A 14,543-nucleotide genomic window follows, 5' to 3' on the forward strand; every position below is an offset into this window, starting at 1 on the left:
AGCAAATGAGGGCTTTATTATTATTATGTAGTGGTGAAAATTCTGAGTACAATCTGGATGCCCAAACTAGCAAACATTTGCAAGATAATTTGGCAAAAATTAGTGAGACAAATTTTGTCTCACTTGACACTGATCTAGCTCCAAATCTGGCACAACAGGCTCCTCGAACTGCCCCTGCATCAACCTCTACACTGCGTATGCGTAGGCCAAACTTGCACTTCCAGGAAGTTGCTCTGATCAAGATGTCTAACCCAACTCAGCCTCTCAGAGTGACTCGTTTGGCCTTCTGGAATTTCTCCTCGCCTCTAGTAATTTAATCGACCCTCACTTCAGGGAAATCGAACTCCTCCTCTGAAGTTACCAGCGCAATGCCTATGCAGCCTCACTGAGGAAAACTCGGCCCTCTTGCAACTGAGTCTCCAGTGCTAAAAGTTTTCTTCAGAATCACTTTCTCTACTCCCTCTTTGTCTCTATATCCCTTCTGGCTCGAACTCTTCTTCCCTACTTTGTTGCTGCAACTGGATAACTCAATCTCTGCCAAAGAAGTCAACCTAACAAGTGTGTTCTCCATCTACCCATTGAGTTGCTCTTACAATCTCTTGTTGGTGAACCAACGAACGTGATTAAATCCCCATCAATGGCTAAGATCATCTCCAACTCGATCCAAGTGAGTTTTTAGAGAATTCTCACCTTTCTCAATTAATTGTTGTTAATCAATCACTTTTCCTAAGTTAGACTTAGGAAATATTTAATTATTGATCAATTAACTTAATTGAGTCATCTTTAAGTGTTTTCTCCTAAAACCTTTTCTGGGTTTTGGAGATCTCATGTTCCTTAGCCTCTCTGACCAAAGTCGAGACTAGAACACCTATTTGATGGTACAAAAACTAACACTCCCTCTTTGCGAGGAAGGTGTTCCCTTTGTCTCATAACATCCTCGCATACACATTGTTGATGTCTAGCAATTGTGACAACAGAGCACTGCCACTAACTACTGTGCATACTCTGATTCATCTGCCACTTTGTAGTTGAACCACCCTGCATCTGCACTGCTGCAAACACTGCATTGTACCACTTGTACTACTGCCAACATTGTACTGCACTGCAACTGATCTCATATTGTTGTTGTTACTGCAACTGAGAACAAAACTTTGAATCAACTGTCTCTAGAATGGCTCTACAATTGTCTCCTGAGCCTTTGAATACTACTAGCCTTTGCACTATCCACTAAGTAACTACTCGCGCCTCGATTGATTTTGCGCCCCTCAACATTTGACTACAACTAACGCTGCAATTGTCCCTCAAGATCCGACTGTGCCATCCTAAACACAGATCCATCTGCCACTGAATATTGTGGGCCCCTATAGCAAGGGTGACGGTCCTGCTGCAACAACTGGAATTGATCTAACTGATCTCCTTGTTGCATCTGCATTGAACCTCGTCCATCTTGACACGTTGAAGTATCAAGCTCCACCTCCACCTGGATTTGGTGCCCCGCTATCTCCTTTAAAGCCTAGTCTATGGCTGGGACCCTTCTTCGCATTGCAACTCGCACTAGACAACTTGCACTTCCTTCGGCGCTTGTCTCCAGTAACTGGAAGTTGACTTACTACCCAGATCTACACTCTGACTAACTCGTGCGGCCTTTTCTGAAAAGCTGTGAAAACTGTGTGATGCGGGAGCATCAAGACCATTTTTCCATTTGTAAATATGTGATTAAAGGGGGTGTGACAATTTTTAATATTTTATTAATTAATTTGTTATTTTTAATAAAATAGGAGAAAGTGAGGATTTTGTAAATATTCTTTTAATTAAAAGGAATATGAGAGAAAATAGAGTTAGATAGAAATTCTAGGAAGTAGAAATGCTATGTACGGGACTTAGTTGAGTCCACACCTAAAATCTATTTAAATTAGATTTAGTTTCAATATTTTAGGGATAAAATCTAGATTGTAGGGGTGTTGAGATATTTGAGGACTTTGTTGAGTGATTAAGGGGATTTGAACCTAAATTGGTTCAATTCAATTTGTATAAATTTATGAGCCTCAAAGGCAAGGAAAAAGGGAAGTGTGAGGAGTGAGTGTGAGAAGTAAAGAAGTGTTCTCAGCCTTCGGGCAGTTTGTAAAAGGGCCATAGATCTGTAAATCTGGCCATGAATGTAAACCTCTTGTGAATATTTGTTTTATGTGAATATAAGTATGATTTGCATGGACATGATTGTGGTTAGTGAATTCTGAGATATGGCGTCTTTTGAATTTCCTTTGATATAAATTTGACTCTGTATTGACTGTGGGCGGACAGCGTATTCTAAACGCTGTGTATGTATGTTTGATTGCTGAGGCGGTGTCGTGCATGCGCTCTATTTACAATCGTGACTGTCCGAGTTGTATCTTCATCGGCGGAACTGTGTTGAGTGGGACGGATATATATAGTCATCAGTACCCTGTCCGTGACAATTCCGACCTATAACTAGCATCGATTGTAAAGAGGATGCGTGTATATTTATAAGACAATGCATATATCTTTATTATGTTGTGTGTGATTCCAATTGAGGAATTCTTTTAAGAATTCTGGAAGCGGCCGGTGGTTGTTTGAACGCATCGAAGTTTAAACCATTCCGGTTGGGATCTTATCTGCGTTAAAGATTGTATGGCAGGCGAACCATAGTGGACAGGGACGAGGATCGGAAGTGGAGGTGCGAATATATGTGGCAATTGATTCTTGAAGAAGCTGCGCCTGTGTACATGGTAGCGCCATCGACCTTCACAATTTAAGGACGAGAACTGCCTGCAGTTAGCGTTTGATGAGGTTAGTCCTTGTATATCTAATGTTGGAGGATATAAGCCGGTGTTTATAATAACGGACAGGTTAGTCATCAACGCCGATAACCAAAACTGCTGCGACTCGTTCTTTATTTTATGCTTAAATCTGGATGCATGTGACTGTTATATACATATAATTATGATTGTATAAGAGGGTCAAAGCGTGACCATCGTTGGAGGTGGATAATATAATGAAGACATATCTATACATATTGCACTGAAGGAAAAACTGCCAGGCTAAGGGCGATATATCCAGATGACACTGTGTATATGACATCGGGCCAGCTATATAACCATCGCTGAGGAAATAGAAGGTAAGGCGCACTCTTTGGTAATCCTATTTAGTGGTAATTCGAATGGCGTTAATAATGGTTGAAGCTTCGTTATGGCTGCCATATGTATGATTAGTGGGGCGATGTCAGAATGGAGGAGCGCATGGCGTAAGTGAATGTATACATTCTCTAAGTTAATTCCTTTTGAATATTGTTAGTTGCCTAATTGTTGTATGCGGTTGCTTGCGGGGTTTATGAAACCGTTCATAAAATATATATATGCCTGTCACCTATATATATAGAAACTAATTGCGCAGGGAAAATATAGCGTGGGAAAAAGCTCTTTATGGTAACTCTGTACCAGAAAGGTGAAAACCGAGCGATAACATTTGTAATAAGAGAGTTGTGTAAGTAAATAGGTGCGCATGGCCATGGTTTCTTTTAGGAAGTCAAGCATTATATGCATGATTGGTTGAAGGATCCTGGTAGGAGTGGCCTGGGAGAGGCCTGGGCTGCGTCATCATTTGGTATCAGAGCTTGGCTCTGTTGAGTTGAAAATTGTTTATTTTGAAAACTGAAATGTATTTTTGACTATTAATGAATGAAGATCAGAGTTTTAAATTTGATGTGTAAGCTACACAAATGCAGTAAACAGATTGGCAGAAGCGAAAGGAGGAAAATATCATGCAAGATCTTAGAAGGTGAAATGATTTTTTTTCTGATTTGAAATTTGTGATGAGAGTTTCTGGTTGCAGAGAAGATGATGGCATTGAACCTAGCATTCAGCTAAAGGCTGAATGAAGAGGACAATTGTAGTGTCCTGAAGAAGAAGGTGAGTTGAAGAGATAGCCTGAAGAGAGCAGAGAGAGTGCTCGAAAGGTTCCAGAGGCAGTGAACCAAGTACTTACCAAAAGACTGAGTGAGGAGAGCTTGGTGAGGTAAGTGGCGGCAAGACAGGAGAGCTTGTTGCAGAGGCTAGTGCAACTCATGGCAAATGAGAAGATGATCATGGAGGATCAAAGAAGAGGTTCAGAGGAATGCCACAGCGATGAGATGACTGCAGAAGTCAGAGAAAGAGAGATTGCAGTAATGAAAGTGCAATTGCAGGTACTAGAGGAATCGCTGCAAGAGCAGGAAAACCAGAATAGAGGATGGATCTTTCCACTGAAGGGAAAGAAAGTGAAGTGGCAGAGGCTACAACAGAAAAGAGATCGACAAATAAACATGCAGTTAACGGAAGAGCTGAGAAAGCTCGAGCAGATAATACATGTACAATTGAGACGTGAAGAACTCAGAGCAGCTGAGTTGGAAGAGGAGGTTTCCATTGAAGAAACAGAGGAGGAAATCATTGATGATTTCTTGAACTATTGGGCAGATCCAGATCAGCTAGATAATGTGAACTCTTGTGTTTTTATAGCTGACAGTTGTGATGTGATTACAGGTTTTGTTGAAGAGGAAATTCATGTGAATGAAGAAGATGATCAGCTGGAAGAGCTGTTATATGAACCAATGATTAAAGCTGTTGAGACTTGTAGTTTTCAAACTGACAAGTTGTGTATGAATGTAGGGACTATAAGTGATGGTGATGTTATGCTTCAGCAATGTCACAGGGAAATTGCATTGCTAGAATATTTGTTGGAGAATTCGGAGTATGACAGGGAAATAGCAGAAGAAAGAGTTCAGTACAGTAAACGAGTGCAGAAAGATATCATGGAAGTAGATGATATGGGAGAAACACTGGTTGACAGTCTTGAGAATTCTTCAGAGGATTCTTTGAGTAAAGAGAATCAGCATATTGATGTGCTGGTGGAGATGGAGAATCCAGAACAGCATACTGAAGTGCTGGCAAAGGAGGACAAGGCACTGATGCCTTCTGATTTTTATTCTAACAAGTGTTTTGTGAATGCAGGTATTGTTGCAGAACATTTGACTCAATTGAGAAGTCAAATGAAGGAAGAAGAAGTTTTCTGTTCTAGAAAACAAGAGGGCATGGATGATTGGGTGGCAGTGAACACTGAACAAGTCAGAACAGAAACAAGCATAGAAGCAAGAAGTCAGCGAGTGACAGTACAAACTGAGCAAGCCGTCTTAACTCAGCAGACAGCAAGAAATCAACAGCCGGGAGATTTATTGGACCGAGAAATTGAAAGTATCAGAAGACTGATGACAAAAGAATCCCGGAAGAGACCAGCAGTAGCAAGTGGAAAGTTACAACACAAGATATGGGATCCAGGCATACACAGATCCGAACACATGATCAGGCGATCATGTTTAGTTTAACGTTGGGAGTCTGATGCAGGAGCATCAAGACCATTTTTCCATTTGTAAATATGTGATTAAAGGGGGTGTGACAATTTTTAATATTTTATTAATTAATTTGTTATTTTTAATAAAATAGGAGAAAGTGAGGATTTTGTAAATATTCTTTTAATTAAAAGGAATATGAGAGAAAATAGAGTTAGATAGAAATTCTAGGAAGTAGAAATGCTATGTACGGGACTTAGTTGAGTCCACACCTAAAATCTATTTAAATTAGATTTAGTTTCAATATTTTAGGGATAAAATCTAGATTGTAGGGGTGTTGAGATATTTGAGGACTTTGTTGAGTGATTAAGGGGATTTGAACCTAAATTGGTTCAATTCAATTTGTATAAATTTATGAGCCTCAAAGGCAAGGAAAAAGGGAAGTGTGAGGAGTGAGTGTGAGAAGTAAAGAAGTGTTCTCAGCCTTCAGGTAGTTTGTAAAAGGGCCATAGATCTGTAAATCTGGCCATGAATGTAAACCTCTTGTGAATATTTGTTTTATGTGAATATAAGTATGATTTGCATGGACATGATTGTGGTTAGTGAATTCTGAGATATGGCGTCTTTTGAATTTCCTTTGATATAAATTTGACTCTGTATTGACTGTGGGCGGACAGGGTATTCTAAACGCTATGTATGTATGTTTGATTGCTGAGGCGGTGTCGTGCATGCGCTCTATTTACAATCGTGACTGTCCGAGTTGTATCTTCATCGGCGGAACTGTGTTGAGTGGGACGGATATATATAGTCATCAGTACCCTGTTCGTGACAATTCCGACCTATAAATAGCATCGATTGTAAAGAGAATGCGTGTATATTTATAAGACAATGCATATATCTTTATTATGTTGTGTGTGATTCCAATTGAGGAATTCTTTTAAGAATTCTGAAAGCAGACGGTGGTTGTTTGAACGCATCGAAGTTTAAACCATTCCGGTTAGGATCTTATCTGCGTTAAAGATTGTATGGCAGGCGAACCATAGTGGACAGGGATGAGGATCGGAAGTGGAGGTGCGAATATGTGTGGCAATTGATTCTTGAAGAAGCTGCGCCTGTGTACATGGTAGCGCCATCGACCTTCACAATTTAAGGACGAGAACTGCCTGCAGTTAGCGTTTGATGAGGTTAGTCCTTGTATATCTAATGTTGGAGGATATAAGTCGGTGTTTATAATAACGGACAGGTCAGTCATCAACGCCGATAACCAAAACTGCTGCGACTCGTTCTTTATTTTATGCTTGAATCTGGATGCATGTGACTGTTATATACATATAACTATGATTGTATAAGAGGGTCAAAGCGTGACCATCGTTGGAGGTGGATAATATAATGAAGACATATCTATACATATTGCACTGAAGGAAAAACTGCCAGGCTAAGGGCGATATATCCAGATGACACTGTGTATATGACATCGGGCCAGCTATATAACCATCGCTGAGGAAATAGAAGGTAAGGCGCACTCTTTGGTAATCCTATTTAGTGGTAATTCGAATGGCGTTAATAATGGTTGAAGCTTCGTTATGGCTGCCATATGTATGATTAGTGGGGCGATGTCAGAATGGAGGAGCGCATGGCGTAAGTGAATGTATACATTCTCTAAGTTAATTCCTTTTGAATATTGTTAGTTGCCTAATTGCTGTATGCGGTTGCTTGCGGGGTTTATGAACCCGTTCATAAAATATATATATCCCTGTCACATATATAGAAACTAATTGCGCAGGGAAAATATAGCGTGGGAAAAAGCTCTCTATGGTAACTCTGTACCAGAAAGGTGAAAACCGAGCGATAACATTTGTAATAAGAGAGTTGTGTAAGTAAATAGGTGCGCATGGCCATGGTTTCTTTTAGGAAGTCAAGCATTATATGCATGATTGGTTGAAGGATCCTGGTAGGAGTGGCCTGGGAGAGGCATGGGCTGCGTCATCACTGTGAAACTCAAATAACTAGAGACTGAAACTGGAAATCTCCTTCTCTTCCCTTGCTCGACTTTCCTTCTACCACTCGCACTCCCTCTTGGAGTGTGCAAATCCGCTATCGATTGCCTTTGGATGTCCCTTCTCAGGTATTTACTTTGCCTGCTATTCCATTGTTGGGCAACTCGCTTAACCTTCCTGAAGTCCTTCTCTGGAATCTAATACATGATTTATTGTTCCTGAAGCTCGCACTGGTTGACTGGAAAAACTGCTACGACCTTCTGCTTCTAGAAATTATGGATTTCCTCCCAAATCTAGATCTGGAAACCCCCTAAGAAATTCTAGAAATTCATCTGTGTGCTTTTCTCTTCCACCCTGTGTTGAACTGCTACTGTGAAATCTGCTGCAAAAGCATTGTGCCCAGATCCGCTCAATGAAATCACTGATATGCTCACTAGAATTGCTTCCTAGCAACACCACTTCCTGCTAGAACTGCTACTAGGAAAATCGAACTCTTCCTCCTGTCTGGATCTAGAAATCGAATTTCTACTCAACAATTTGAACTGCCTAGCTAGCCCTCTGCGCAGATCTAGAAATTTTGTTCAAACACTCCCTCTGAAACTGCAAAATTTCTCCTCTCACTTTTGAGCTCTTGATCTGTCTTCAACACTGCTTTGATACCATGTGAAATTTCCTTAAATTGCAGCAACTGGAAATGTATTCTTCTAACTAATTAAATTATGCAGTTTATTTGCTACAACAAACAACGAATAAATCACACTGCAATTTCTCACAAATAAAATATGCTACAGAAATAAAGTGGAAACGAAGAAAATGATAGCGCGCACACAAAAAATTGACACAACTGCAATTTCTCACAAATAAAATACGTTGCGGAAATAAATTTAAAACTGAAAAAATGATAACACACACACAATAAAATTGACACAGTGAATTGTGTCTATTTTATTGTGTGTGTATGTGTTATCATTTTCTAAATTTATTTCCACAATGTATTTTATTTGTGAGAAATTGCAGTGTAATTTATTCGTTGTTTATCGTAGCAAATAAACTGTATAATTTAATCAATTAAAAAAAAAAAATTCCAATTGCTGCAATTTAAGGAATTTTCACAAAAACCAAACATGCTTGTATTTGATAACCATTGTGATTCACATCACTTGGAAATTAAATGCCATATCAAGTTGACTTAGTAAAAGAAAATGGGAAGCCAAATAAAATTCCCTTCCAATAGCTCATGATACTCTACATAATCACCCATTATAGATAAACAAATAAACTAAATTATATTAAAAAGACAACTTAAGATCATCTCTACTTTATTTATTTATTTGTTTATTTTATTTATATATATATAATAACCGAAGACATTTCCACTCGTTTGTGCCACCTATCAACTTAATTACAATGCATCCTAATGCTAAACAATATTAACAAATGTTAGGTTATTACATATTCCAATGGCTTGCATTACGGAGAATGAATGGGGGATGGGAGAAGGGATTACTTTTGTGTAAGGGAAGGGATGCTTATCCCTCTGGTTAAGTGTTGGGTTTGTTATTTGTTTTTTTTTAATACAATTAATTTTTTATTTTAACCTTTTCTTAGTCTGGCTTTAAAGTTGTAAATATTTTCTTTGGAATGAGTTTTATAAATTGTATTTTTTATTTAAAATGTTTTTTATATATTTAAATAAATATATTTTTTTATTTAAAATGTTTTTATATATTTATAAAAATAACATGTTTTTTTTTTCGTTTTGAGTTTTTTTAGTTTTAAAATTTATATTTTTCATTTTTCATTTTTTTTTTTATAATTTTGTTTATAATGATATTGATTTTTTTAATCATGGTTTCAAAAATGTTGTTTCAAGTTTAAAACAAAAAGTGTTATTTTTTGTATTCGATAGTTAATTTTAAAAAAATTATCCACAATGATAAGGGTTTTCAAGATCACAATTTCAAATAAGTTGCAATTTTAATCCTAAAAAATAACCAATGGCGCTAGTTTTTTATTCAAGGGCAATTTTAAAGATTTTGTTCACAACAATGCTAGTTGTCAAAGCTACAATTTCAAAGAAGTTGTAGTTTTAGCACTATAAAGAAAATGAGCGCTGCCAAGAACATGAGATTTTGATTCAAAGATCAATTTCAAGATTTTTGTCCACAATATCTTTGGTTGTCAAGCCCACAATTTCAAATAGATTGTAATTTGAATCTTGAAAAAAGAGTTGTTACTAGTAGCACATTTTAAAATGAAGATGAAAACAACTAAATACAACCTCTAAAATCAGGAACTCAAGAGGATTTTTGTCAAGTAGGTAATTATGTTAAATACATGCCATTAAAATCTAAGGTACCTTGATTCATTACTCTACAAATTTATTTAGGATCACATCCACAACCAACTTAACAATGATTAAGTTTAGTGTTACATTGATTGCAATATTATCAGAATTATCATAATAATTTAGGTGATTACCGCGATAATTTCAAATTTATCGCCTTGCGTTTGTCATTATCATCTAACAAACAACATTTTGGTCATTTTACTTTCATTTTTTGAAATTAGGGGATTCAAATATGAGGATATTGTGATTATTTGCCATCAACCGAACAAGGGAAAATATGTTGTTTTCATCTCTCATGATTCAACTCATTAGATACATACCTTAGTAGTTAATGGTAATCTTAAATGCTTAAGTATTATTATTAATTGTTTCATAATGTTTGAGAATGGTTTCAACCTCATTAGATTCCATATGAAGAAAGTAGAATTTTATATCCCATATAAAATTCTATAGACTTAATAGTTCTCAAAATTTTAGGATTGGTAGGATTACAACATTTCTATTGGATTTTGTGATGTATGAGGGTATGGAACTAACATCTAATCAAGAACACCAAGTCCTCTAGATACCTTGATGTTGGCGGCATTGATTGTTGAACTCCTATATCATGACTCTAGTAAAAATGTACCCTTCACTCTAGCAAAGTTATTGATTAGGCATGTTAAGCATTTTCTATCGTATTTTAATGCTTAGAGGGTGATACTGATGAAAAAAACTCAATATAGGCAGCGATTTTGATGTTATGTAGCTATTTGTTGTGGCATATTTTTTCTTAGATTCTAGAGACCATTTGGAGCCTTCTTGTTGATGTATTTTGATTCAAAGATGGATTGCACTTGGTGCTATTTTCGTTATATGCTACGTTACCTATTATATACAAGAGAAGCTTTGCATATATATGTATAATGGTTTGATTCATATGGATACACATGAATTATATGTTCTTTTCCAAATTTGAAGATTTTATGTAGTTTTTGGTCAACCAATTTTTGCTCTGATTTTAATAATTGTTGAGGATGTTATGAACATTTCCCATCAAGCAGACATAGGGAAATCCATTGTTTTCATAGCCATGATTCATCTCATCGGACACATTTATTTTTGTTTTGATGTGATTTGTTATCATCCTATGCAAATATCATATTTTCAATATTGATATTTGATGTACCACTTAGCATCTTATCCATCTTATATATCACTTTTATTTTCATATTTATGGAGCAATATGTTTTTTTTATTTTGATGTTGTTTTAGAAGTTTAAAAAATTAAATAAAATGTGTATTTTTGTAATTTTTAAAGTTTCCTGATAATTTCCGATAGTGTCAATGATATTGCCAATAATTCAAATTTCAGACCTGCAACAATAAATTGTCAATAACAATAAAATGTAACATTGATTAAGTTTTATCAAAACCTTTTAATTAAGTTAAAACCTAAAGTCAAATTAGTTTTACATAAGCAATACTTAAATTAGATACCTAAACAACCTTATATTTTCTTCCTACAAAAACCTTAAGGTAAAACCAAAAAAATGAGTTTCCACATTTGTGAATGGTATCTCTACTAAACTTGTCAATATAAACAAGTGCCCCTACCTAAAAGGATTCAAACCAAAACCTGTTAAAATAGACCATAAACAATAATATCTACTGCCAAATACAATGAGCAGTTAATCCACAATTGTGAATAGTATCTCTACTAAAGTTAATCCACAATTGTGAATAGTATCTCTACTAAACTTGTCGATATAAACAAGTGCCCCTACCTAAAAGGATTCAAACCAAAACCTGTTAAAATAGACCATAAAAAATAATATCTACTTCCAAATACAATGAGCAGTTAATACTCGATCAATAAGCTTAAGAGGTTTTTGCCATCTAAAAGTTGATTTTATTTACAGCTATTAATAATGCATACCTCTTTGCCATCTAAAAGTGGATTTTATTTGCATAAACATTATCATAATATAGTTCTATTGAATATTTTCCAAACTCATGCAATAGTTTACTATCTTTCAATGCCTCTCCAAATGATTAGCACTCCAAAGGGTTGTCATTTTAACCTACTGTGATAAAGGCCAAACAAACATCTTTTCTTCTAACCAACTTTAAAATAAGGCTAAACAAACTCATATTCCGTCAACATATTGCAAACCAATAAAAATTATTGTAGATATATTTCTGGAGCTGAATTATGTAAGTAGGCTGAAAAGGTCTGACGTTTCCAGCAAACACTCTACTCATCCTCAAGGATAAAAGAAGCTTTTTTGACTATTGATGTGAGAGTGCTGAGGAAAATCTATAAATTAAGGGATAAGATTAAGCAGAGAAAAATTCTTGAATTAAGGTCTAGAAGTCTCTCTACAATATGAACAACTGTGAAAATCTCCACTCAAACAATGAAAATCTCCACTGTTTGGAAAATTAGTTTGAATTGCCATTTGTATTTACTTTCTTAACAGGTATACAAGATTTGTTATCCAGACACGTCTCCAAAACACATACAAGATTTGTTATGCAGATACGTCTCCAAAGCAATAAATTAATCTTCTAAAAGAGCGATGTTTTCTATAAGTTTCTTACTATTGCTTTGCATGTAAATCCAAATTTAACATCGATAAGAAGGTGATTCCGAACTTCTTAATGTGAGATATTTTTCAAGATCATAATGCCTTGATAAATTTAAGAACCCAGCTATGTTTAAAAATTTTGTTTTAAGAGACCAACCATGTTTTCCCTTCATGACTGGATAAAAAGAATTTTACTTAAAGATACAGTTCAAGTTCTGGGGTCGGTGTCAATAATTTTACATCTTCAAGTGGCTCTTGCTGATAATAACAAAGATGGGGAAAGGTGAAATATTTGATTCCATGGTGTATCATATTATAAAACCCATCCGCATCTGTCACCGGCCATGGCTAAAGATAAAGAAAGAGTTATCAATTATTGAAGACTAACAACGCATGGCAGGATTAGCATATTAATTAGCACAGTATATATTTCAAGAAAACCTCACATGGATTCCCCCTCTTCCCCAGAATTTTTAGATGGAGGGCAGTTCAACCACCAGCCACAATAGCAGCTGGTAACCCAATGGACTTGACAGGATTTGAACCTATAACTTAAGGTTTCCCCATCAACAACATGCCTTGGATGGATGGCTCAACCGATTTAACTAACCCTTAGAGCTCGTAAATTATGATAAATAGAATAATATATTTACAGTTTTCACAGTAATCGATGGATGGCTCAACCAATTTAGCTAACCCTCAGGGCTCATAATAAATAGAATAATATATTTACAGTTTTCACAGTAATCAATGGATAGCTCAACCAATTTAGCTAACCCTCAGGGCTCATACTAAATAGAATAATATATCTACAGTTTTCAAAGTAATCAATAAAAATTCACAGAAGCGAGACAAGTACAAGAGAAAACGGTTAACATAAAGAACACTTGATCCTCTTCTATGCTCTTATAAAAAGCGCAGGCAGTAAATTAGCAGTCAATCAAATCAAAACAGATGGAGGATAAGATACACCCGTTCACTGATAAAACATGGACATTACAACTGCATTGTCTTTCAGCTGGCAAGCTTGAAAGCATCAATGAAGAGACCATAAGTGAAACCCATCTTGAAATTGTTAAGTAATGCCACTGGAAAAGTAACCTTGGTTCGAGTATAATAGAATTTAGTAACATATTCTGTGACGATCACACATAAAACTGCAGCAATCACGTCATTCACTCCCAGTGCACCAAATGAAAGAGAAATTGTTTGTGCTACATAAAATCCTCCCAATAAAGAGATGCCACCAAAAAGTGCCCTACGAAATGGACTTTTAAAATAGTTCCTTGAAAATTCAGGGATTATTCTGATGGCATCAACCAACCGACGGGGCCGCTGACTTCCTTGTACGGCTTTAATATTCAAACTTTGAAAAGTCAATTTAGGAGGAACGCATCTTTTTCCCTGTTTTTGTCTGAGGCTTTGTTTCCAAGGTAGTAAAACTCCCTTCCTTGGACTAGGAAATGAACACAGTGTGTGCTGGCAGTGGGTCAAGGAGCATGATATTGGCATTGGCAAACAATAGACTTGAACTGGATGTCCAAATTGTCTTGAAACAGCAACCGGATGAAGTGAAGAAGACTGGGTACAACAGCTCTTCATGAAACAAGACATGCTTAGAACCAAAGGAGCTTCAAGAACAGTTCTATGGATCCTTCAAATCCTCCAGAGTTCATGTATCTGCAATTTAAAATTGCAAGGAAAGGCAATGTAAAAATCCTTGGAAGGAAACTATCAGAAAGCATAATTAGGAGATATTTATGTAACATTATCTACACAGCAGAGAAGCGCAGTAACTCCATTCCTCCAGATTTAAGATTCTGGGTATGTGTACAAATTATAGCTCTGAGTAGTGCTAAGAAAAGCAACAAAAAAAAGGTGTAGCTTTCAAGCAATCGTATTGTGCCCTTTTTCTGCCAGAAAAATTATCTTTTAGCATATTTTTTCATCACCTAACCTTTTAAAGGAATAAAAAGAGAAGAAGATTTACAACGTTGGAATTTTTTCTTTGATAGTCCATAAAGTGATTGAAGCATTGAACTGTCTGCAGAGACGGTTGCCCATAGAAGTAATAAATTATTTCCCTGTTCCGAAATGTTGTACAGTAAGTGTCAAAAAAAGGGATAAAGATTAAAGATAACATATAACGTTGAGAGTATGTGTCTTCAAATATCATTAAATTTTATGATCAACACAAGGAGGAAATTTACTAGGAGATTGAAAGGTCTTTGACCGCAAAGATCTTTTACCATGAACCACACAAAATACGGTTTCAATACCAACCAATT

At 36.2% G+C, this 14,543-nt stretch overlaps 1 protein-coding gene across 1 annotated transcript in view; it reads right to left on the reverse strand.

Moving 5' to 3' along the window:
- Positions 1 to 13,126: 13,126 nt before the first annotated feature.
- Positions 13,127 to 14,543, reverse strand: part of NPQ6 (YCF20-like protein (DUF565)) — a 67,851-nt gene continuing 66,434 nt past the window's right edge. The window contains exon 2 of the mRNA XM_089427882.1: positions 13,127 to 13,935. Coding sequence (XP_089284008.1) covers positions 13,270 to 13,869 — 600 coding nt within the window. The 5' untranslated portion in view covers positions 13,870 to 13,935 and the 3' untranslated portion in view covers positions 13,127 to 13,269. The remainder of the gene's footprint in view (positions 13,936 to 14,543) is intronic.

This window comes from Pinus tabuliformis, chromosome 4_2 (assembly GCF_031772625.1).
Source record: "Pinus tabuliformis cultivar Carrire ecotype Pingquan chromosome 4_2, CPIR1, whole genome shotgun sequence".
Classification (NCBI taxonomy): Eukaryota; Viridiplantae; Streptophyta; class Pinopsida; order Pinales; family Pinaceae; genus Pinus; species Pinus tabuliformis.